Source organism: Mustela putorius, unplaced genomic scaffold (assembly GCF_011764305.1).
Source record: "Mustela putorius furo isolate JIRA1106 unplaced genomic scaffold, ASM1176430v1.1 tig00000095_pilon_pilon_pilon, whole genome shotgun sequence".
NCBI classification, from domain to species: domain Eukaryota; kingdom Metazoa; phylum Chordata; class Mammalia; order Carnivora; family Mustelidae; genus Mustela; species Mustela putorius.
In genome coordinates, this window is record NW_025421280.1 from 29,208,117 (window position 1) to 29,229,975 (window position 21,859).

Here is a 21,859-nt window from a genome sequence, read left to right on the forward strand (position 1 = left end):
TTTTATGAATTAGTTTTAAACATGTAAAAGTAATGGAAGCTGGATGTAAAAAAAGTTCAAACAGCACAAGACCTTATAAAGTAGCATGGGAAGTTCCTCCCCACCCACACATGCAGTGCTAGCTGTGTAGGTCCTCGAAAGGATCACATACAGTTCTTAGCTCAGAGGGCTCTTTTCTGAGATTTTGAGCATGTCCCTTTTCAGGCCATTCCATCTCAGAGGCAGAGCATAGGATGTTAACAAAGTCACCAAAATGAAGTTTAAAAGATGGCTGCGGTATGTGCCATGATGGCAGCTGTAGGATCCATGAGAGGTATCTAGGAGCTCAGCTTTAATTTGGAGAACGGGCAGGTGTCTCTGAACATGACACTCAAGTGAGCCCCAAAGCTCGGTGTGCACATTAACCAATTTTATGTGCTTCATATTTGGAGTTTCTCAACACATCATTATTAGCCTTTTCCCATGTGGCAGCAAGTTATGCATAAGTAATCTTTAGGGGAGGGGTTGTTTTATTAAAATATTTTATGGAGAATTCCAACCATACAAAAACAGTAAAATGAACCCTCATCTACTTACCAATTACCAGCTCAAGACCAAGCTCTCCAGCTATAACCCTTCCACACCTTCCTTCCCTTTCCCCATCTGAATTATGGTGAATCAACATACTTGTCATGTGAATTAATGTCAGTATTTGAGTCTTTCTCAGAAGGATGGGGACTTTTAAATACGCCATTGTTACACCTAAAGAGAGTGACAATTCCTTAATATCAAGAAGTCAGCAACACTGCTCATACTTTAAGACAAGCTTTTAAAGTAAAAAAAAAAAAAAAATGTACAAGCCATAATTGTACTCCGTGTGATGAGTTTTCACAGATGTAAAGTACCATTTTCAGTGTCTGCAGCTCTGTCATCTCTCAGAAGTTAGGAGGTATCTCCAAAAGTGGATTCCATGCAGCATCCACTGAAGATGCTGGGGATACAGTATCGGCGCCAGGCTGCACCATTACAGGATCTCTAAAGGCCTGAACAAACCAAGGGGGGTCTTAGGAGTTCAAGCTTTAACACTTAAGTGCCAAGGACCTAGGGGGAAGTCATGAATTCCAAGCCTTGGTTTTACCTTTTAAATGGGAAGTTCTTTAAAAAGGACCTTGCAGGTATGAGGGAAGCATTTGAGATGATAAACAACATGAATATATTAATTACATATGCCATATAAACATGCTATATAAGTATATCCATTATCATTATGTAACAACAACAAAAGGTAGCATCTACTTAGTGCACCTGGCACTGGACTGATTTCTTTACATGCATTATCTCGTGTGTTTGAACCTGTGCCCAGCATTTTGTTTGGTGCTTAGTTGTGATTTTCATTCCAGCATGGCCATACCGTGCTCATTTCTGGAGCTGAAGGCCAGAGAAGTTAAGAAACAACCTAGTTTGCACTGCACCTCAGTAGCAGGGCCAAGACTGGAATAGTGCCCTGTGCCCAGTCTGCTCCCTCTGGCGGTCCTCCAGGGCACCGCCCCTCCTCTCCGCCCTGACGCGCAAGGGCCTCAGCCCTCCCCGTAGTACACGGCTCCGCCCTTTTGAATTCTACAAGATTCCATCTCCCCGGCCTGCTTCTCCCAGCCAATCATCGCGGGCTTGGGATAACGGGAGGCGGGGCTCCCACGAGATGGGCAGCACCATCAGTCTCTAATATGAGGATGGGCTGGGATAGACAGCGCTCTCCTCCAATAGGAGTAAAGCCAGATTCCTACGCGAGCCAATGGGGCCGGGAGGTGGGGTTCGGTTGTGTTAGAAGGGGCCCGGGGGATTGTCGCCGCTATCCCGGCGTCGGACGTGTAGGACAGCTGCGTGAGTCCTCCGGTGCTGTGTTCGCTGCTGCCATGAGCTATACAGGTGGGCCCGCCGGGTAGGGGTCGGGCTTCGGGTGGGGAGGGACAGGGACATGCCAGAGCCGCACCGTGCTCGCCCGCATCTCCCCCGGGGCCTGGACGATGCCCTCTCTGCGGTCACAAAATGGCGCCGCGGGTCCGTCGCCTCAGGTTCGCTCCGCTCATGCCTTGGCTCCTCAGTTCTTTGTGCTCGGGCCCTCGCGTCCCGGCTCCCGGCCGCCCGAGGTCTTGGCCTCTGACGCTTGTGTCCGAGGGCCCCGGCCTGAGCGCGTGCGTTCTCTGAGCCCACCACCTCCGCCCTAGGTCGGGTCTGCTCGGACCTCGGAACCGCAGGTCGCCCTTCCTCAGGCCTTACCCCTTCAGATCGGGCAGCGGGTTGGGCTGCCTTCGCCATTGCCACAACCTCCCCCGCGCCGTTTCCCTGCAAAATGCCGCAGCCACCCACCCCCAACCCCTTCGCCTGCCCCAGGCTGGGAGAGGCGCCAGGCCCCGGGGTGATGAGCGGGGGAACCTTGGGCCCAAGGGGCTGGGGGGCTACGCCTGAGCCTTTGAGGAAGGACCGGCTTTTTCATTAATTCATTCGCCATCTGTCAGAGTCTCCGCGTCAGGTGCTGAACGAGCGCTGGGAAATTGACAGGAAATTCTCGAGCAGCTAATGGGCGGACCTTAACACGAAAACCAATGAATGTAGGATTCGCTCCCCGGGGGCCCAGGCCGCCGAGGGGCTTGCTCGTTTGCGGGGGTGGGGTGGGGGGGGTGGTTGGGATCAAGGTAGAGAGGTGACATTTGAACAGACCTGAATGGAGTGAGGCAGATAAGGGTGTCGGGCCCAGGGTGCCATTGGCATAAAGGCCCATGAACAGAAACCGCCTGGCTTTTTAGATCAGCTAGCGAGGCCAGTGGGATCTGAGCAAAGCGGGGAGGGTGGATGTTGAGATCGGAGAGGGGACCCTGGGCTATGCTTGGACGGTTGTGAATTATCCCTGGAGGAGTTTGAAAGGCTGCCTGGGTTTGCCTTGGCAGTAACACACGAAGCTTCTCAGCCGGGAGCCATAAACTGGGCCTCCCCCTGTGACGGGGGTATTAGGCTCGAGCAAGTATGGTTGCTGGGTAACCTATGTTCTACTTGGAATGTTCAGGACTGACAATGGAACTGGAGCCTCTGGGGCTGTTCCATACACTATCTTATGTTAGCCTCAGCAAAGAAGTAGTGCCAGGCGTCCCACCTCTGGCCCCCAGGTGAGGAGCTTGGCAAGAACCCTAGCTTTTCCAGCAACCATCCCTTAGCTCAGTGGTTCTCAATCAGGGGTGGTTCTGCCCTCCTGCCCCTTCCGCCAATTCATTTGGCACTGTTTGCAGATGTTTCTGGTTGTCACATCTGAGAGTGGAGTTGCTACCGTCATCCAGTGGATAGAGGCCAGGAATGCTGCTAAACGTCCTATAATGCACAGGGTGTCTCCCACCACCATAAATCATCTAGCCAGGAATATCAGTAGTGCCAAGGTTGGTCAGCCTTGCCCAGGCCTTTCTGTAGCTTTCCTGGTTCAGGAGAAGAGTCAGCAGGGTTGTTGCTGACATCTCTGGAATTGAGGTGTAATCTTTTCACCAAGTCTTGGTTTTTAGGGGCAGGACTGCTGAGGAAAAAAGAAAAACAAAACAAAATGAATGATTGGATGCTCTGGAGTAGCTTAATAATGGCGCATTTGAATTTATAACAAGGAGACTGTCTTTGAGAGAGTTGGAGAAGTCGCTAATGACCAGGTCTGAATTTCAACTCCAGATCTTGTAGGCTTTACATCTTGGCTCACTGAGGGAGCCAAGATAATGAGATAATGATTACTTTTTCCTTGATCTTGATCAACTAAAAACAACAGCGGTTTTATAATGTGAGTCTTTCCCTTTTAAGAAGCATACCACTGAAGTTAAAAAACTGCTTAAGTCCCGTTTCAAGGAATTAATGTGCCTTTAAGGAGGAGTTCTGGAGACCTTGAAGTAGATGCTACCATTATTAACAAGCATAGGAGGTGATTAAAGTAACTTCCCTTTTTGATAACTTGTCCAGCTTTTGAACCTAATTACTTTACGTGTACTTGGAAAAGGGGGCTCCATCTCTGGCACTGAGGAGAAGGATGGGAGCAATGGAAAAATAGGACAGAAGAATCCAAAATCAGGCCTTCAAACACTGCCAAACCTTTTATAAAAAGATTGCTTTCACCAAGTTTGTGTTGGGAGTGTGCAAGGGGTTTAGCTGTGTGGTTCTGGCTTGGGATCTCTGAGGTTACATTTTGGATATCCATCCAAAATGACTTCAGGGACTGTAGTCATCTGAAGGCTTGATGGGGGCTAAAGCATCCACCTCCAAGATTACTCAAACTCACATGGCTGGTGGGTTGATGCTAGCTGTTGTCTCCTCACCATGTGGGCCTCTCCACAGGCCTGTTTGAAGGTCCTTACAGCATGGTAGCTGTTTGCCCTCAGAGTGAACGATCTAAAACAGAGCAAGGCAGAAACTATCGAAAGTCCTACTCAGGGGCGCCTGGGTGGCTCAGTGGATTAAGCCTCTGCCTTCGGCTCAGGTCATGTCTTAGGTCCTGGGATTGAGCCCTGAATCAGGCTGCTTCCCCCTCTCTCTCCTCTTGCCTCTCTGCCTACTTGTAATCTCTCTCTCTGTGTCAAATAAATAAATAAAATCTTTTCTTTTTTTTTTTTTAATTAAGAAAAAAGTCCTACTGAGTCATTTCTGCAATCTTACTGTTTACACTGGCTACCTCTATTAGTTGGGAAGGGACAGCAGCTTATAATTAAATAAAGCAAGAATAAGTAGAGGCCATCTTGGAGGCTGGTTACCCCCAGACGGTAGAGGCTGGAGTCAACGTAATCTTGTTCCAGTTGTCTTCTAGTTTATATCACTTTGTCATTTCTTCAAAGAATCCCCTTTCAAAAAAAAAAAAAGGAAAAGAATAAAATGGAGAAGCTCTGTGTATTTTTGAATGAAGAAGGTATCACAGTCTGACCTAGAGGGAGGGAGGGGTTATGATGCATAATTACCATAAATCCATGGTCTGACCATTAGCTTTCTAGGGCCAAACATTTATTTTTTCACCCAGAGCTGTTCAGGGTAAATCAAACCAAGAAGAGAAGGATTTATGAGCCAGATAAGAATTTATTCGTAAATGAAGCATAACAAGAATGTCCTACTCTGAAGACAGTATTGGGCAATAAAATGTGGACATGGGGAGGACAGAAGTAGAGTAGAGGTTGCCATTGACCTCTGAAGGCTTGGTGGATTGTCTTTCCCTTTTTCCGGGGGAAGAACAAGGTCCCCACTCCCTTGAATAGACATAGATTCTTGGCTCTGCAGCTTTCATACTGTGTTCCAATTAGTAGTCCTGTCAGGGCGTGGTGGTTCCGGCCGCACCTGCTGTGTGTATAAACCATGTTACCTGAAGTCTGGAACCATTTCACTGGTGGCTTTATTGCTGAACAAACAGGTTTCAGGAAGCCAGTTAAGCAAACATTGTGGAGAAGGTAGGTGTAAGGTACTAATTTTTACACTGTGGGGCTTCCTCTCAAGTGAACCATCCAGAACGTGCTTTCACTGTTTCTTGTGGACATTGTTTAGGATATATGCATCTTGGGAAGGTCCTGGGTCCCTGGAGGGAATCTATTATAATGTGCTGTTCTTAATTAGTGAAGGTAAAAATGGTTACCTTGGATACTTCGCCTTTCTCCTTCCCTAGCACCAAGTCTCAATTCCCTCCTCTGGGAAGTAAAGATAAAGTGTGGGTCCACTGATCTTTACTTGAAAGCTGGGAGCTGGGTATATTTTGGAATTCTAGCGTGAGAGGAGGACATTCCACAACACCCCCACTGGGGTGTGAGGAGCATCCTATAATTAAATGCATTATTTCTGTACTAGGTTGGGTAAAGAAAAATTATAATTGTCCTCATAAGTCAGTTTTGTCCCACAGTGAGTGTTGGCACCACATTTGAGGAGAACACTTGGTTTTCAGATCTTTTTGGACTTGGGAACTGCAGGGTAAGGGATCTTGGCCCTGTCCTCTTTTGGCTGTGATGAGGATGAAATAAAATAATGCAGATAAGGCTCTTAGCACCCTGCGGGGGAAACACTTGTTAAATGTTGGCTTCTGTTGTGATCTTCTTTGTTGCTATGGTCCTAAAAGAAGAGCTAGAGAGACTACCAACATGTGAATGCCTACTCCTGGGAAGGCGCTTGGTGTATGCTTTTGTTGATTTTCCCAAAAAAAAAAAAAAAAAAAAGAGCTATTAAAGGTACTGGCTTTAATTTTTAGATCATGAATTGGCTATGATGAGAATAGGCAAATATTGCCTCTTGGGTATCCATCACAGTTTCAGTGCTAAGGGTAAATCATTTTAAAATAATGTTTGTAAATGTAGTTTTAAAGATAGTACCAGGATTCATCATTTAAGACAATAGTTTCTGATAGAGGTTCAAGTTTTCCTTATTTAGTACTAATTCATCTTAAGTTGAGAAATAGTTTGACGGAAACCTGGCTCAGTTGGATGAGTGTCTGTCTTCGGCTCAGGTCATGATTCCCAGGTCCAGGGATAGAGCCCCAAGTCAGGCTCCTTGCTCAGCAGGGAGTCTGCTTCTCCCCCTGCTTGTACACACACACATTCTCTCTTTCTCAAAAAATAAAATCTTAAAAAAAAAAGTTGAGAAAGTAAGAAATAATATGCATACTATATGACATTTGTTCGGTAAAAACATGCTTACCTCAAGTAATTTAATTGCATATACACATTTTTTTATGGGAAAACTAGAAAATACAAAGCAATTTCTGTTTCAGAACGGGGGGGAAGGGAAGAGCTAATATTTGCCTTAACATTGTTCAGAACCAACACCCATCCTTGTTTGAATTGGAGGCGGCTCACCTTTCAGTCACTTGATATAAGTATTTTCCTCCTTTTTTTTTAAGATTTTATTTATTTATTTGACAGAGAGAAATCACAAGTAGACGGAGAGGCAGGCAGAGAGAGAGGAGGAAGCAGGCTCCCCGCTGAGCAGAGAGCCCGATGCGGGACTCGATCCCAGGACCCTGAGATCCTGACCTGAGCTGAAGGCAGCGGCTTAACCCACTGAGCCACCCAGGCGCCCCGTATTTTCCTCTTTTAACTGAATAATTTGGGCACTCATTTATCGAAACTGAATACTGGTTTAAATTGTTAGAACATTTTTCTCCAGTGCTTCTAGTGTAGCAAGTTAAATATAGCCTGTCTTTTCATTGGCTAATATATCCTGGAGGTATAATTAAAGTGTTGAGAAGCTAGATATTTTGGAGGCTTTCCATTAAGAGGAGGGCCTGTCAGCCAGTCTACACTGAAGGGTAGTTTTAGGTCACCTCCATGTGGCTTGTTTTGGAAAATTAACCACACCATGTTTATATTTAGGCTTTGTCCAGGGATCTGAAACCACTTTGCAGTCAACGTACTCAGACACAAGCGCTCAGCCCACCTGTGATTATGGTAAGTGTGGGCCCCTGGGAACCAAAGGGTGAGAGCTTTGCCTTCTAGTGGCAGAGCAACCTCATGTCTCCTGGGTTGCCTTTGACTCTGCTCTCACTGTCTTGCTTGTCCTGGTGCAGTCTTGTGTAAAACGGTGTGGTGGGCTCTTAGAATAGCTAGTGCTTCTGTTGGAAGCAGTAATGGGAAAGATGTGTGCTTTGAGCAGGCTGGAGTTCTTGGAGCTGTAAATGATTGGTCCCTTTGACCCTGTAACATGTTGTTGAAGTGCATATGGTCTGTGACAAAGGTCTGGCTTCACAAAATCCCCTTGAGAGCCTAGGAAGGAGAGTCGCCAATCAGAGTCCAAAGGATTGGTCTGAGCAGAAACCTAGCCATCAGTTTAGCTTCGGGGTAGCATGTGGGATGTGTTTGTTAGAGAAGCTGCCTGTCTGAGTCTAGCAGGGATTTTAGAGACAGACCATCTCAAGCCAGCGGGCTCCTCACATGGGATTGAAGGAAAGTGTCGATCACTTTCTTAGTCATGATCAGACACACTAAATCTCTAATTCAGAAGTAGCCACTCGGGCACCTGGGTGGCTCAGTTGGTTAAGCGACTGCCTTTGGCTCGGGTCATAATCTTGGAGTCCTGGGATCAAGTCCCGAGTCGGGCTCCCTGCTTGGTGGGGAGTCTGCTTCTCCCTCTCCCTCTGCCCCTCCAGTTAGCATAGCAGTTGCTAACTGCCAATAAATGCTGGTCCACCTGTGGTCTGTGACCACAGATGTCTGTGAGAAGGAGCCCTCTTTGGAATTAATAAGGGTAATGCTTTGCATGCTGAGATGGGTAGATTGTTGCACTATTAGGGTCTGGGGAGGGACTGAGCCTACACTGTGACACTACCTCAAGAGTCACTAAATAGGGGCACCTGGGTGGCTCAGTGGGTTAAAGCCTCTGCCTTCAGCTCAGGTCACGATCTCAGGGTCCTGGAATCGAGCCCCACATTGGGCTCTCTGCTCAGCAGGGAGCCTGCTTCCCCCTCTCTCTCTGCCTGCCTCTCTGCCTACTTGTGATCTCTGTCTGTCAAATAAATAACATCTTTAAAAAAAAAAAAAAAGAGTTACTGAATAAATGGACATAAACTCCCTCAAGTATTAGCTGCTAGTCCAGAGGGAGGAGGAGACTTAAAGTGTTAAGAAATTGAGTAAGGAGGTATCAGATATTTCCGAACAGAGGAGAAACTTGGTATATATGGCTTCCCTATCTTGCCCTGTCTGCCTCACCCCATTTAATCAAGCAGTAGTCCCAGATTGCACAGCTTATTTGAATTCTTTTCCCTCTGGTTTACATAGTCTCAGTACGGGCATTTTGGCAGATACACCATTTGCATATCTTTTCTTCCGGTGACCTAGTCTTTTGTCAGTAGTGTCTTTCAAAGAACACAAGTTCTTCATTTTGATGAAGTCCTGTTTATCATTCTTCTCTTTAATAGATGGTGATTTGGGTGTTGCGCCTAAGAAATTTTTGCCGAGGGGTGCCTGGGTGGCTCACTAGGTTAAGTGTCTGCCTTTGGCTCCAGGCAAGATCCTAAGGTACTGGGATCAACCCCCCATGTTGGGCTCCCTGCTCAGCGGGGAGCCTGCTTCTCCCTCTCCCTTTGCGGCTACCCCCCGGCTTGTGTGCGTGCGTGCACGTTCTCTCTCTGTGTCTGTCTCTCAGATAAATAAAATCTTAGAAAGGAAGGGAAGGAGGGAGGGAGGAAGGAAGGAAGGAAGGAATTTTTGCCTAACTCAGGTGCCCAAGATTGTCTTCTGAGTTTTCTTTTAGGTACTTTCTAGTTTTATATTTTCCATCTGTTCTGTGATCTATTTTTAGTTAGTATTTCTACAAGGCATACATTATAGGTCAAGATTCTTTTTTAACTTTGTTGAAAATCTATCAAACCTCTATGTGTCGGTGTTTCTGGACTCTAATTCTGTTCTGGTCATCTGCATATCTGAATTTCCTCCAGTACCAGTCCGTCTTGATTACTATATAATGAGTCATTAAATCAGTTAATTCAGGTCCTCCAGATTTATTCTTTTTCCAGAATTGACTTGTATATTTTAGTTCTTTTCTTTTTGCCTATAAATCTCAGAATCAGTTTGTCGATTTCTGTAAGAATTCCTGCTGAGATTTTGAGTCGAAGGCCTCAAATCTATAGATTCGTTTGGGAGAATTAACCTGCTAATGATATAAGTCTTCCGATCCATGAATAAAGTGTCATTTGATTTCATTAGATCTTTGATTTCTTTCATTAGTGTTTTGTAGTTTTCAAAACACAGATCTTGCACATAGTTTGTTATAGTTGCATCTACGTATTTCATATTTTTAGTTCCAAGGTAAATGATATTTTTTTAAGACTTCAGTTTTTAGTTGTTTATTGCTGATTTGTAGAAATTGGGTTGATTTTCATATATAGACCTTGTAATAAACCTTGCCAAGCTCACTTATTTTTGTAACTCTTACAGATTTTTTTTACATAGTCAATCGTGAAAGAATAAAGACCGTTTTATATTCTGGCTTAAATTGTAAAAGCAGTATAACAATATTTTAAATAACATTTTGGAAGACAGTCAACTGCAATCCCGCCATATTAATACTAATGTCAGCATTCCTGTTCTAAGTAGTTGAATATAGGAGGATAGAGCTTTGTGTATCCTGTTTTATTTGCTTACCGTTAGAAGCGTTTCCTTGTACTGGTAAGGCTGAATGGATTCTTTTTTGATGCCTCTATGAGGTATGTCACTGAGAAGGTAGGCTGTAACTTCCTTGAAGTTGACCATTTATGTTGTTCTGTATTTTTGTTCTATAAGTTTTGCTTACTATTACCATCTACTTTTCTCTTCTTCTGTTTGTTTTTCTCTTAATAAAAAGATTTTCATCCCAGGGCGCCTGGGTGACTTGGTTGTCTGCCTTCAGCTCCGGTCATGATCCTAGGGTAGCGGGATCTAGCCCTGCATCAGGCTCCCTGCTTCTCCCTCTCCTGCTCCCTCTGCTTGGTTCTCTTTCTGTGTCAAATAAATAAATAAAATCTTTAAAAAAAAAAATTATATCCCTAAACCTTCCTGTGTCAACACTAGTCTCATCCCCCTCTGGAGGTAGAAGTGAGCTTTTGGAAGGGGCAGGTCTTAGGGACTCCCCAGGCTCAAAGTGTAGATAGTGGTTTCCCCTTGAAGGGACCTCGCTGGGAAGCCCCCTTCAGGGAGTCTGAGTTGCTCTGGGCATAGCAGCAAGCACATGCGGAGTGCTTTCCAAGTCCTGTCTGTCAAAGGGCTATCACCTACCTATCCACTTGTCCTTGTGTTTACAGAGTTTAACATCCAATCCTGCTTCGTTTCCTTGTGCTTCCTTGCTCTGTTCTGGCAGATTTTCAGCCCCTAAAGCCCTGGAGAACCATATGCAAGCCTCATAAGTGGAGCCCCAGTGGGTCTGCCTTGGCTTCCCAGTCCTGTCTTCTTTTGAATAGCTAATGTCCACTGTTCCTGGTGCAAACACCCACGGGACCAGGCTTTTGTTAGTTGCTGGGGCTAAGTATATATTATTCCTTGGTTGCCTCTGACAGCCTCTCTTCTTGCCTGTCAGAACAACTCCTTTGCCACTCATCTCTTAACTTGATTTCCTGCTGCCGGCTGTCCCTTGCTGCTTTCTAATTAGAAGTGTCTCCTTTAACAGACAGTGCTCTGGGCCTGAGCAGTGACCAGCACTGCCAACCTCTGCTGTTGTGTGCTTAGGATGATTGTTGAATAAAGGAATGAATGAGAAGCCTCTGCTTTGATTTCCCCAACCAAGAGGATTTTTGCTTTGTGAGCTCCCTGGAGCCCAAGGTGCATTAAGCGTAACAGTCATCTAGGGTTCTTTGCTGGTTTCTGATACCTCCCCATTCTGTTTATGCACTGGATTGAGGAGGAAACTGACTGTAGGACCTACCTTGGCCTGCCCCGTCCATCTTTTCAAGTTTATACACTCTTGCTGTCCTGTGACTGGACTCTGTCATTCATCACACTGCTGTCTCACTGAGCTTTGGTCCCTGTCCTGGGATAAAAGCATGTCTTGTCTGTCTGTAGGGTAGAGATAATAAGGAGTAGGAGACAACTCTGGAGTCTCACCAGAGACACTGGGAAAGTTCTGGTGGACTTCCCTGGGCAGGAACCATGTTTGCTTGGCTTGGAATTTCCACTTGACTTTGCACTTCGTCAATTCTCACTGGCTTTATATTCTGAAGGGGTGAATTTTTCTCGTGTGCTGGGTAAAATCCAGAGTATATTTAGTTTATAATCCAGATTGTTCTCTCAGTAGCATTTCTCAAGCTGGGAACTGTTTGTCCTTACCTCTGCCAGTAGGTTTCTGCACAGCACACACAAGATTCAAATGCTTGGTTGTCCTCCCTGTTGAGGCATCTACTTGGGGGACCAGGATAGTCAGTTTCTCTGTTCCAGATGGCTTTTTTTGGGTGATTTGAGTGACATGATTTTCACAGTGGATGTGGGCTCTGTGCTGAACTTCTTGTTCAGCATAGTCTTTGTGAGGCACCAGAAACCGTTCTCCTCTTCCTCTGATTGGTGCTTAGCACAAAGTGGGAGTAATCTAATTCTGGATTCTCAAGGGAGGAGTATGAGAGCCAAATTCCTCAGCTGGCAGTGTTGGCAAGGGGAGGCCCCTTAAGTAACAGACGGCCAGAGCCACAAAACTTCTGGCACCAGAGCATGGGGTGACCTGGTTCATTTATGGAGTGCTCTTAAGCTCAGGGCTTCTTGGGGGAGGTTCAGTCTTCTGTCACCAGGCTGGCACTGGGAATCATCGTCTTTGTTTAAGCTCTTGTTGTATTATTATCAACTGTAGATGTAATTGCACTTTTCCTTTTTGTAGGGTATGGAACTTGGAACTCTGGGACAAACAGAGGCAAGTATTCCCATGAGTGCTCTCCTCTCCCTTGGGATTGAACTGGTTGTGTGTTTCCACCACTGCCCAGCTTGCCCAGAGTGTATTGGGAGGTGCTTTTGGGGGCCCCTGGTCCAGCTGCTCTTTCACAGGAGGTCCTGGGCTGGGACTCACCCAGCGGAATGGCTAGGCCCACCCAGCCTCAGGTGGCTAGGGTCCCCAGCTTGTCTCTGTGACAGAAGATGTCCTTGTCTCTCTGTCTGTCTCCCTGTCTGCCTGTCCTCTCCCTATCCCTGCCATCTCTGTCCGTCCGTCTCTGTCTTCCTCCTTGCAGGCTACGAGAACTATGGCTATGGCTACGGCTATGGCCAGGATAACACCACCAACTATGGGTATGGTATGGCCACTTCAAACTCTTGGGAAATGCCTAGCTCTGACACAAATGCAAACCCTAGTGCTGCGGGTAGCGCCAGTGCCGATTCCGTTTTGTCCAGAATTAACCAGCGCCTAGATATGGTGCCGCACTTGGAGACAGACATGATGCAAGGAGGCGTGTACGGCTCAGGTGGAGAAAGGTGAGTGGGTGGCCGCCCAGGGGCTGAGGCTCTGCCGGGTGCCTGCTGTCTGCGGGCACCTCCCTCTGTGACCCGCCTTCTGTGTCAGCTTTCTCTCTCCTTGCTTCACTGCTGGGGCTGCCGGAGACTGCTCAGCATCTGCTGTGCTTCCCTTCTCTGGCCTGGGGCCCCTCCCTGCCCTTTGCTCTTGCTCTGTGGCCAGTCTCCCCATAGCTCGTAAGGGGAGGAACAAGCCTCAGTTGGGCCAACTTCACTGTATCCTCTGAATGGCTCTTCTCAGGACCAGAGTGTAAAGGGGCCCCTCCCTGTGGAGACAGGCGTTTGGAGATCTCATGAGACTTTGTATCCCACACAGGGTGAGCACAGGACACATTGGGTTGGGCTTGAAGCAGGCAATGAGTCTTTGGGGCTGACCACAACAAGCTGGACGTCCCCATGTAAGAGAGCCAATATGGACACTTCCGGGCCACTCTTCTGAGCCTGACAAAGGTGTTCCTCTTGGGCCTCAAAAGTGCCTTTGTGAGGAACTGTTGTCGTCCTCATTCTTGAAGTGTAAGAGGTCACACTCCTTGCCTGAAGGCAGCCAGGACTAGGTGGTGGAACTGGGCCTGCCTCCTAGCTGGGCCCTATCCTGCAGCGTCATGCTGCGCGCATTTGTCTGCCATTATCTGAACTGGTGCTGGCTCAGAAGTCCTTGTGCCTTAGTGAGAGGCTTCAGTGAGGAGGGCACACAATAGCGTGGAGGATCCTAATGGCTCCAGCTGACAGATGGGAGGAGAGCAGAGAGTAAGGAGGGGTCGGGCCGGGCACTGGTGGGTTCAGGTGAGGCCCCAGGGCCACTGGGGGCAGAGGCCACCAAAGGGACTTGCATGCATTGGCTCTGTAGCAGGCAAAAAGGGTGAGGGGTCCCCAGACAGACCCCATACCCTCAGGCTGGGCAGCCGCTGCGCTTGGCACTAGAAGGGGCTTGGCTTTTGGCTAGTGGCTGTGTGGACCCTGTTGCTGCTGGTGCCTGCTCTCTATGTACCTTCTTGCTACAGTCTAGAACAGGGGAGTAGGGGTGAGGGAAGGGTGACAACTGGGTAGTGCTGGCTACTTCTCCCACAGTTGCTGGCACTTCATGGCTGCCCAGTTTTGCCAGGAGGGGCCTCTGTGCCTGTGAGACGTGTGGGGTTAGGGATGGGGTATGTGGGCTGTACCCACGGTTAGAAGAGTTTTCTGTACATTGGGGAGGGTATGTGCTATGGTGAGTGCTGCGAAATGTGTAAGCCTGATGACTCTCAGACCTGTACCCCTGGGGCAAATAATACATTATATGTTAATAAAAATAATTAAAAAAAAAAAAAAAAGAGCTTTCTGTGGCGCTCTCTTTCTCCTGGGAGGCTTGGCCTGCCTTTCCAGTTGCTGTGGAGGGTTCGATCCCACAAGGTTGATGTGATAGAGCTCTTTCTCTAGTCCCTGGGCAAAATCACAGTGACTTTCCTGGGAAACACTCTCCACTTGTCTCCCTTCTCCTTTTGGGTGGTGAGAGCCTTTGGAGGGATTGGAAGTTTGCTTAGCCAACAGGATGAGACCAGCACAGGGTTTCTTGTGGGCATCATCAGTCCTGTTGGACAAGCATTTGTGTGCTTAACTACCCACATACCACAGGACACTGGGGTGCTTGGTTCCACCCCCAAGTAGAGCCTTGGGCACTGTGGCTACCACAGATAAGTCCATGCTTCAAAGGGCTAAGGGCTGCAGGGTGTTTCTGCCCCTGTCTGAGATATACTCCATCCCATTGTCGGTTTGTCTTTGGGTCCCCTAGCTGGTGCAGAGGCAGTCCTGAACACTGAGCCGCTCTGACAGGGTACCATAGGTGCTGGAGTAGGACTTCCTGTCCCGAGGACAGGGAGCTCTGGGGAAAGACAGGAACAGTAGGCTCCACCCAAGGGTAATGGGACCTGAGGGCCTCCCTGATGCTTGCCACCTGCTTCTGCAGATATGATTCCTATGAGGCCTGTGACTCGAGGGCCATTCTGAGCGAGCGCGACCTATACCGGTCAGGCTACGACTATGGCGAACTTGACCCCGAGATGGAAATGGCCTACGAGGGCCAATACGATGCCTACCGTGACCAGTTCCGCATGCGTGGCGGCGACACCTTTGGCCCACGGGCTCAGGGCTGGGCCCGGGACTCCAGGAGTGGCCGGCCGATGGCCTCGGGCTATGGGCGCATGTGGGAAGACCCCATGGGGGCCCGGGGCCAGTGCATGCCTGGTGCCTCCCGGCTGCCCTCCCTCTTCTCTCAGAACATCATCCCCGAGTACAGCATGTTCCAGGGCATGCGTGGCGGGGGCACCTTCCCAGGTGGCTCCCGCTTTGGCTTCGGTTTTGGCAATGGCATGAAGCAGATGAGGCGGACCTGGAAGACCTGGACCACGGCTGACTTCCGGGTGAGTAGAGGAAGCCATCCCTCCTGGCCCCTGCCTGGGTGGAGCAAGGAGCAAGGAGTGTGGAGCCGCCCCCCTGACCCAGCTCCCACTTTCCAACCCAGACCAAGAAGAAGAAGAGAAAGCAGTGCGGCAGTCCCGATGAGCCAGACAGCAAAGCCACCCGGACGGACTGCTCAGACAACAGTGATTCAGACAATGGTGAGCTGGGCACTGGGTTGCCACTCCCTGCCCTCTATCCTGTGGGGCTCCCGGGCTGAGCTTGTCTCTTTGTGCTTTTCAGATGAGGGCACTGAGGGGGAGGCCGCAGAGGGCACTGAAGGCGCCGAGGCTGTGGAGAAGGGCTCCAGAGCAGTAAGTGGCTGCGCTCTGTGCACTGTCAGCAGGCAGGGCCTGTGCGGAGTGGGCTGGCTGAGCCTGTGCCACGGGGCAGGGCTCTCCACGGGGGCCGCAGGCCATCCTGGTCGTGCACGTGTGAACAGCACAAGGGAGGTGGAGGTCTAGTGGAGAGAGAATAGGCTGCAGGCAGGCCATCCGGCCGGAGGCCGGGCTTCTTTATCAGAAAATGGTAAAATGAGCTCCCTGTGCAAGGGCTGCTGCGAGATTGTGAGACTTTTGGCCTAGTGCCTGACATTTCAGGCCTTGGCACTCAGAGCCATTATAAACAACTGTATGTGCTTTAACGTGGGGTTTTTGAAACTGTGTCCTAGGAAGGAGAAGATGAAGAAGGAAAAGAAGAAGGCAAAGAGGATGCAGAAAAGGGTGAGTCTTGTGAGTGGCCTGGATGCCGGGGAGACTGTTCCAGGCACTCAGAGTTGGAGGGATCCAGCTGAGGGCAGGGTTTTGACGGAAATGTGGTCAGCCTTGGTTTTACCTTCCTGTGGGGGCAGCAAGCAGAAGAGTTGGGGGGAACCACAGGCATACTTCCTGCCCTCCGTCCTTCAGTAGTGACAGTTCCAAGTCCTCAGTGGCTGGTATCTAAGCTGGGACCCTCGGTGCAGTTTTTACGGCTCTGGTTTGCGTGTCCTCTCCCTTAGCGCCTCTCCAGCCCCTGTTGGGAGTCCGTGTCCCCCTACCTGAGTGATGAGCGCCAGCAGGTACCTAACAGTAAATCCAGCCTCAGCCCACTGTTGCCGCGGTGCGCCGTGCGGGGGGGGTGGGCTGAGTCCTATGAGCTTTCGGGTCTTTACCTCTGGGGGCTGCACTTAGGCCTCAGCCAAGGCCTCCCTGCATCCCGCTACCTGGCCCCTCTGAACTTGTGCCAGTGTCCTCACCCAGACGGCTTCTGTTTGCCTTCCAGCCTCCCTGTGGCCCTCTGCAGAGTATGGGTGTTCTGGAGAACAGTGGGGTCAGCCTGTGTCCTCCTCTCTTCAGGACCTAGGCCCAAAACGGTTCCCTGCCCAGCCCAGGGTGCCCAGTCCTGCTCGTGGCCGGAGTCCTTGTTCGAACGGCTGCTCTCAGAACGGACTATCTGGAGTAGAAGGCGGGTGATCCAGCCAGAGGCCCCAGGGCCTGCCCTGACACAGTGGAACCAAGCTGGTGACTGTGCTCCTCTTTCCACAGGGGCCCTGAGCACCCAGGATGATAGTGGGCAGATCAAGCGCAAGTTGCAGGCAGGCAAGAAGAGCCAGGACAAGCAGAAAAAGCGGCAGCGAGACCGCATGGTGGAAAGGTAACCGGCTTCCCTCCAGTCCTTTGCCTCTGCCTCGCTCCGGGGCTGCCGCCTGGAGAGCAGGGCCATAGCTCTGCCGCCTCGCCGCCCTCAGGCCTCCCTCGGGAGCTGCCACCTGCTCAGCCGTGCATGGACCCTGCTTCCCGCCAGGCCCAGCTCCCAAGGCCTGACTCGTTCCCTGCCCCACTGCGGCCGCCTGGCGACCGCTGGCGTCTTTGACCTGAGACCCGACACTGCTCGGCACCGTTGCCCAGAAGCTCCAGCGCTAGGTCACTCGGCGCACGAGCCCCGAGGTGCACTGGGGGCCCGATGCCCCTGCGGGAGGGGGCCAGCTCATCAGAGACTCGAGGTCCAAGGCGCCTGTGCCACCCCAGCTAGCTGCCAAGAGGCCGCCGCCGCGCCCAGGAGAGATGGCAGCACCTGTGGGCTGTGGCAGCCGAGGGCCTGCCCTCTGCCCTGCCCGCCGGCCCTGTCAGGCCGGGCCTGTTTGCAGCTGAGGCCTTCACGCCCCTTGGTCGGGTCTGTCTGCCCTCAGGGCTCCCGCACTGGCGCTTGCCTCCTCCTCCTCCGCCTCAGACTCTTGCTCTTGCTGGACCTTCCTCAGCCTCGCCGGCTCCCGGCCCCTGGGCTCTCCAGACAAAGCTGACCCCGTGGCCCAGATAAGGACGTCCGGCAGAGGTAGGGACCCGCCCCGAGGCCTCGGTGGCGGCTGGCCTCCTCCGCCCCTTGCCACGGCGGCCTGCTCCAGCCCAGGCCCCAGACCCCGGGCTTCTGCTGTGGACACCAGGCCCAGACAGAGCACCTCGCTCAGGTGACTCCAGGCTGCCCTCTGGCAGGCCAGGCGGGCATCCTCCTTCCAGCTCAGACTGGTCTCTTCTTGGAAGAGGAAGATGAGGCAGCAGGAGCCCAGGCCTGCTTGCCTCCCATCCCTCCCGACACCACCCCCAAGCATTCTGAGCAGAGGATGGGCTGGGCCTTTCAGTCCCCCAGACCCAGAAGGAAGATGCAGCACCTTTTCGGGCCCTGCCTCAGGACTGTGTACTCCACTCTGCACCTCAGGGCCACCTGGCTCACGCCAGGGCATCCTTCCTTCCGGTCCCCAGCTGGGCCAAGTGCACACGCTCGTGCCCAGCCTTGCTAGAGAGGCCCACCGGCAGCCTTCCGGCGACTCCTGGCCTGTTGCAGCAGCTGCTGCCTCGGGTTTCAGCCTCCTGTCTGGGAAGGAAGAGTTCCACCCCTGCCCCCCACGTTGCAGTAACTGCAGTCTGCAGACTTTCTGTCCCTTTCTACTCCCGACCCTACTGGTCCCAGCTTGTCCCCCTGCTGGGACCGCCCTTCAGAGGCCCATGAGCAAGGCCTGTTTCAGGGCTCGCAGCTGGGTTGGGTGAGGCGGCAGCACTGCTCCCTGGGACCCTTGAGGCCTCAGCCCCTTGTTTCTTTCCTGTGGCAGGATCCAGTTTGTGTGCTCTCTCTGCAAATACCGGACCTTCTACGAGGAGGAGATGGCCAGCCACCTCGATAGCAAGTTCCACAAGGAGCACTTTAAATACGTAGGCACCAAGCTCCCCAAGCAGACAGCTGACTTTCTGCAGGTGAGCCTTGGAGCAGCAGCTTCTCAGACCCCTTGAAGCACAGAGCAGCCTGCACAAACCTTGGTATCTCCTCGGTATCTTTGGCAGGAGTATGTTGCCAATAAAACCAAGAAGACAGAGGAACTCCGGAAAACCGTGGAGGACCTTGATGGTCTGATTCAGCAGATCTACAGAGACCAGGATCTTACCCAAGGTGAGGAGGTTCCATCCCACTCCAACAAGGCAGAGACTCAGCCTACCCTTCTCTGATTCTCAGAGTGGGGTCAAGATACCCCTCTATTCCCCCAGGGAGGGTCAGTGAGAACAGCCTCAGGCCCACGTGGAAATGGCAGGGCAAAGTGAGGAGCTGGTCTGGTGTTTTCCCTAAACTGCTGGGTATGTGTTAGGTCCCTGGAACCAGTGGTGACCCTCCTTCTCCTCCCTGCAGAAATTGCCATGGAGCATTTTGTGAAGAAAGTAGAGGCAGCGCACTGTGCAGCCTGTGACCTCTTCATTCCCATGCAGTTTGGGATCATTCAGAAGCACCTCAAGACCATGGATCACAACCGCAACCGCAGGGTGAGTGGCCACCAGTGCCCTTCTGCCATCCTGTGCGTTGACTTAGGGGGCGGTGCTGGGGTTATAACCTCTGTTTGCCCATGAGGCACTGCAGGAGATGTGGTGGGGCAGGAAGATGGAGACATTTCAGTGCAGCTGTAGGGAGAAGGGAGGGAAATGGGGACACTGCCAGGTGCATTAGAGCTGGACCCTTAAGGCTGTGGGATATGGGGACCTTCGTGTGCATAGGGCCACCAGCCAGAATAGGTTCAGAAACCCAAGAGGAAGTGTACAGTGTGCATCTTGCTAGCGGAGGGGTTCATGAGGGCTGGGCTGAGGGCCTTTGGCTCTCTCCTGTAGGCAGTTTTTAAGTCGGGCACTAACAGGATTAGAGTTGCTGCAGCACTTGGTGTAGAGGGAGATCTCAGGGGCACACGAAGAACTGTGGCACTACCGAGCTACAGGAGTGCCTCCACTTTGGGAGTGATGAGAAAGGCTGGACAGAAGGGCTATTTAAGGAAGTGACCATCTGGGATGTCTTGGGCTTCTGGCTTGAGTAACTAGGTGGACAGAGCTGCTGCTAAGATAAGGGGGTAGGGATATGGTACAGGGAAAGGAGTAAGTCTGGCCAGAAGGTGAACAAATTCAGTCTTTTTGCCAATGTATCCTCAATGCCTAGCACACAAGCCAGAGGAGGTGTTTTTTGATTGAGGGGGTGACCTGCTGGGCTGAAGGTGGCTGTCAGAGGTCCACTTGGGGTGGGGGGCGGGGCAGTGGGGCGGAGAGATCTATGCAGTAGGGAGAGAACTCAGGACCAAGACCAGGACCAGGTCGGGGCCCCCAGAGGCTTGACTGCCACCACCCTGGAGGAGGCGGAGGGGATTTATGTGCAGATGATGGCAGCCATGGGGAGCATAGGAAATAGCACTGCTCAGCCTTTTTCCACAGCCATCAGATTCATCTCTGGTCTTTCTTGATGCACTGATTCTCAACAATGGGATGGAGGAGGTGGTGGTGGAGATCTTGTGTGGATCTTGCCAACACCAGGTTCTGGAACTAGGATCTGATAAGGCGGTAAGAAGAGAGCAGACCGCAGTACATGATATTAAAATGTGGAAAATCTAGGTGAAATGAGGGATAGCCAGTAAAATGTAAACTCACATTGATCCTAGAAGTTTGGGGGAAAAAACAAAAAAGCCATAGCTGCTAATAGAGCTGCTAATAGAAGATAACTTAGAAATTAGAAAGCACTGGGTGCCTGGGTGGCTCAGTGGGTTAGGCCGCTGCCTTCGGCTCGGGTCATGATCTCAGGGTCCTGGGATCGAGTCCCGCATCGGGCTCTCTGCTCAGCGGGGAAGCCTGCTTCCTCCTCTCTCTCTCTGCCTGCCTCTCTGCCTACTTGTGATCTCTCTCTGTCAAATAAATAAATAAAATCTTTATTAAAAAAAAAAGAAAAAAGAAATTAGAAAGCACCAGAGGTTGTTGAGTTACAGAGATTTGAGTACAATTTAAATACTGTATTTTAAGTTTCCAGACTGTAGAAATGAATGAAAAACTTCTAATTATAATTATTTTGGGTCACAGCTTTATTAAGATATAATTCATCTAGCATACAGTTCACCCATTTAAGCTATACAGTGCAGTAGTTTTTAGTATATTACAGTTGTGCAGCCATCAGCACAGTCAGTTATAGAACATTTTTATCACTTCAGAAAGAAACTCCTGTCCTTTCACTCTCACTCCCTAATGCCCCCACCATGTTTCCCCAGCCTCAGACAACCACTGAACTACTGTGTCTCTGTATATTTGCTAATTCTGGGCATTTCACGTAAATGGAAAATATGTGGTCTTCTGTGAACAGCTTCTTCCATTCATCGTGCTTTCAGGGTATATCCAGGTAGCATGTGTCCAAACGACATTCCTTATGGCCTAATCCTATTCTCTTGCATGGGTATACCATATTTGGTCTATCAGTTCATTAATTTGGACATTTGGGCTGTTTTCACCTTTTGGCTCTAACGCTATTACAAGCATTTGAACGTGTGTGTACAAGTTTTTGTGTGAGCATATGTTTTTCTCTTGGGTATGTATCTAGGAGTGGAATGTATGAATCCAGTAGTAACTATGTTTAACTTCTTCAGGAACAGCAGAATATTTTCCAGAGTGGCTGCACCATTTTATATCCCATCATGTTTTATATTCCCATCAGCAATAGTGTGCGGGTTCTGGTTTCTCCATACTTCTTTAGCACTGATATATGACTTTCTGATTCTAGCCTTCCTAGTGCGTGTGAAGTGCTTTCTACTGTTTATTTACTTATTTATTTATTTAAAGATCTTAGATAGAGAATGAGTGGTAGGGAGGAGCAGAGGGAGAGACAGAGAAGCACCTGTAGAGCAGGAAGCCCGATGTGGGGCTTGATCCCAGGACGCTGGGATCACGACCCAGGCTGAAGACAGATGCTCAATCAACCGAGCAGCCCAGGAACCCCTATTTTTTATTTGGATTTCCCTAATGACAGTAATGTTGAGCATCTTTTAATGGGTTTGTTAGCCATTTATCTGTGTCCTTGGAGTTGGAGAATGTCTATTCAGATCTTGTGTTTTTTGTTTTTTTTTTTAAGTTTTTATTTATTCATTTGACAGACAGAGATAACAAATAGGCAGAGAGGAAGGGAAGCAGGCTTCCCGCCGAGCAGAGAGCCTGATGTGGGGCTCGATCCCAGGACCCCGGGATCATGACCCGAGC

At 50.0% G+C, this 21,859-nt stretch overlaps 1 protein-coding gene across 9 annotated transcripts in view; it reads left to right on the plus strand.

Annotated features, from left to right (window-relative positions):
• Positions 1-1,766: 1,766 nt before the first annotated feature.
• The window catches only part of AKAP8L (A-kinase anchoring protein 8 like), a 29,338-nt gene continuing 9,245 nt past the window's right edge, over positions 1,767-21,859 (plus strand). For 3 of the 9 annotated variants that reach the window (XR_006607444.1, XM_004761134.3, XM_045082540.1), the window contains exons 1-12: positions 1,767-1,905; positions 7,335-7,409; positions 12,292-12,324; positions 12,638-12,878; positions 14,860-15,313; positions 15,415-15,511; positions 15,594-15,664; positions 16,021-16,072; positions 16,874-16,982; positions 18,433-18,574; positions 18,662-18,767; positions 19,002-19,132. Coding sequence is in view for 8 of the 9 variants with exons in the window: in XM_004761134.3 (XP_004761191.1) it covers positions 1,893-1,905; positions 7,335-7,409; positions 12,292-12,324; positions 12,638-12,878; positions 14,860-15,313; positions 15,415-15,511; positions 15,594-15,664; positions 16,021-16,072; positions 16,874-16,982; positions 18,433-18,574; positions 18,662-18,767; positions 19,002-19,132 (1,524 nt within the window). In the remaining variant the exon portion in view is untranslated. The other 6 variants (XM_013060558.2, XM_045082547.1, XM_045082554.1 and 3 more) reach the window with 6 other exon arrangements.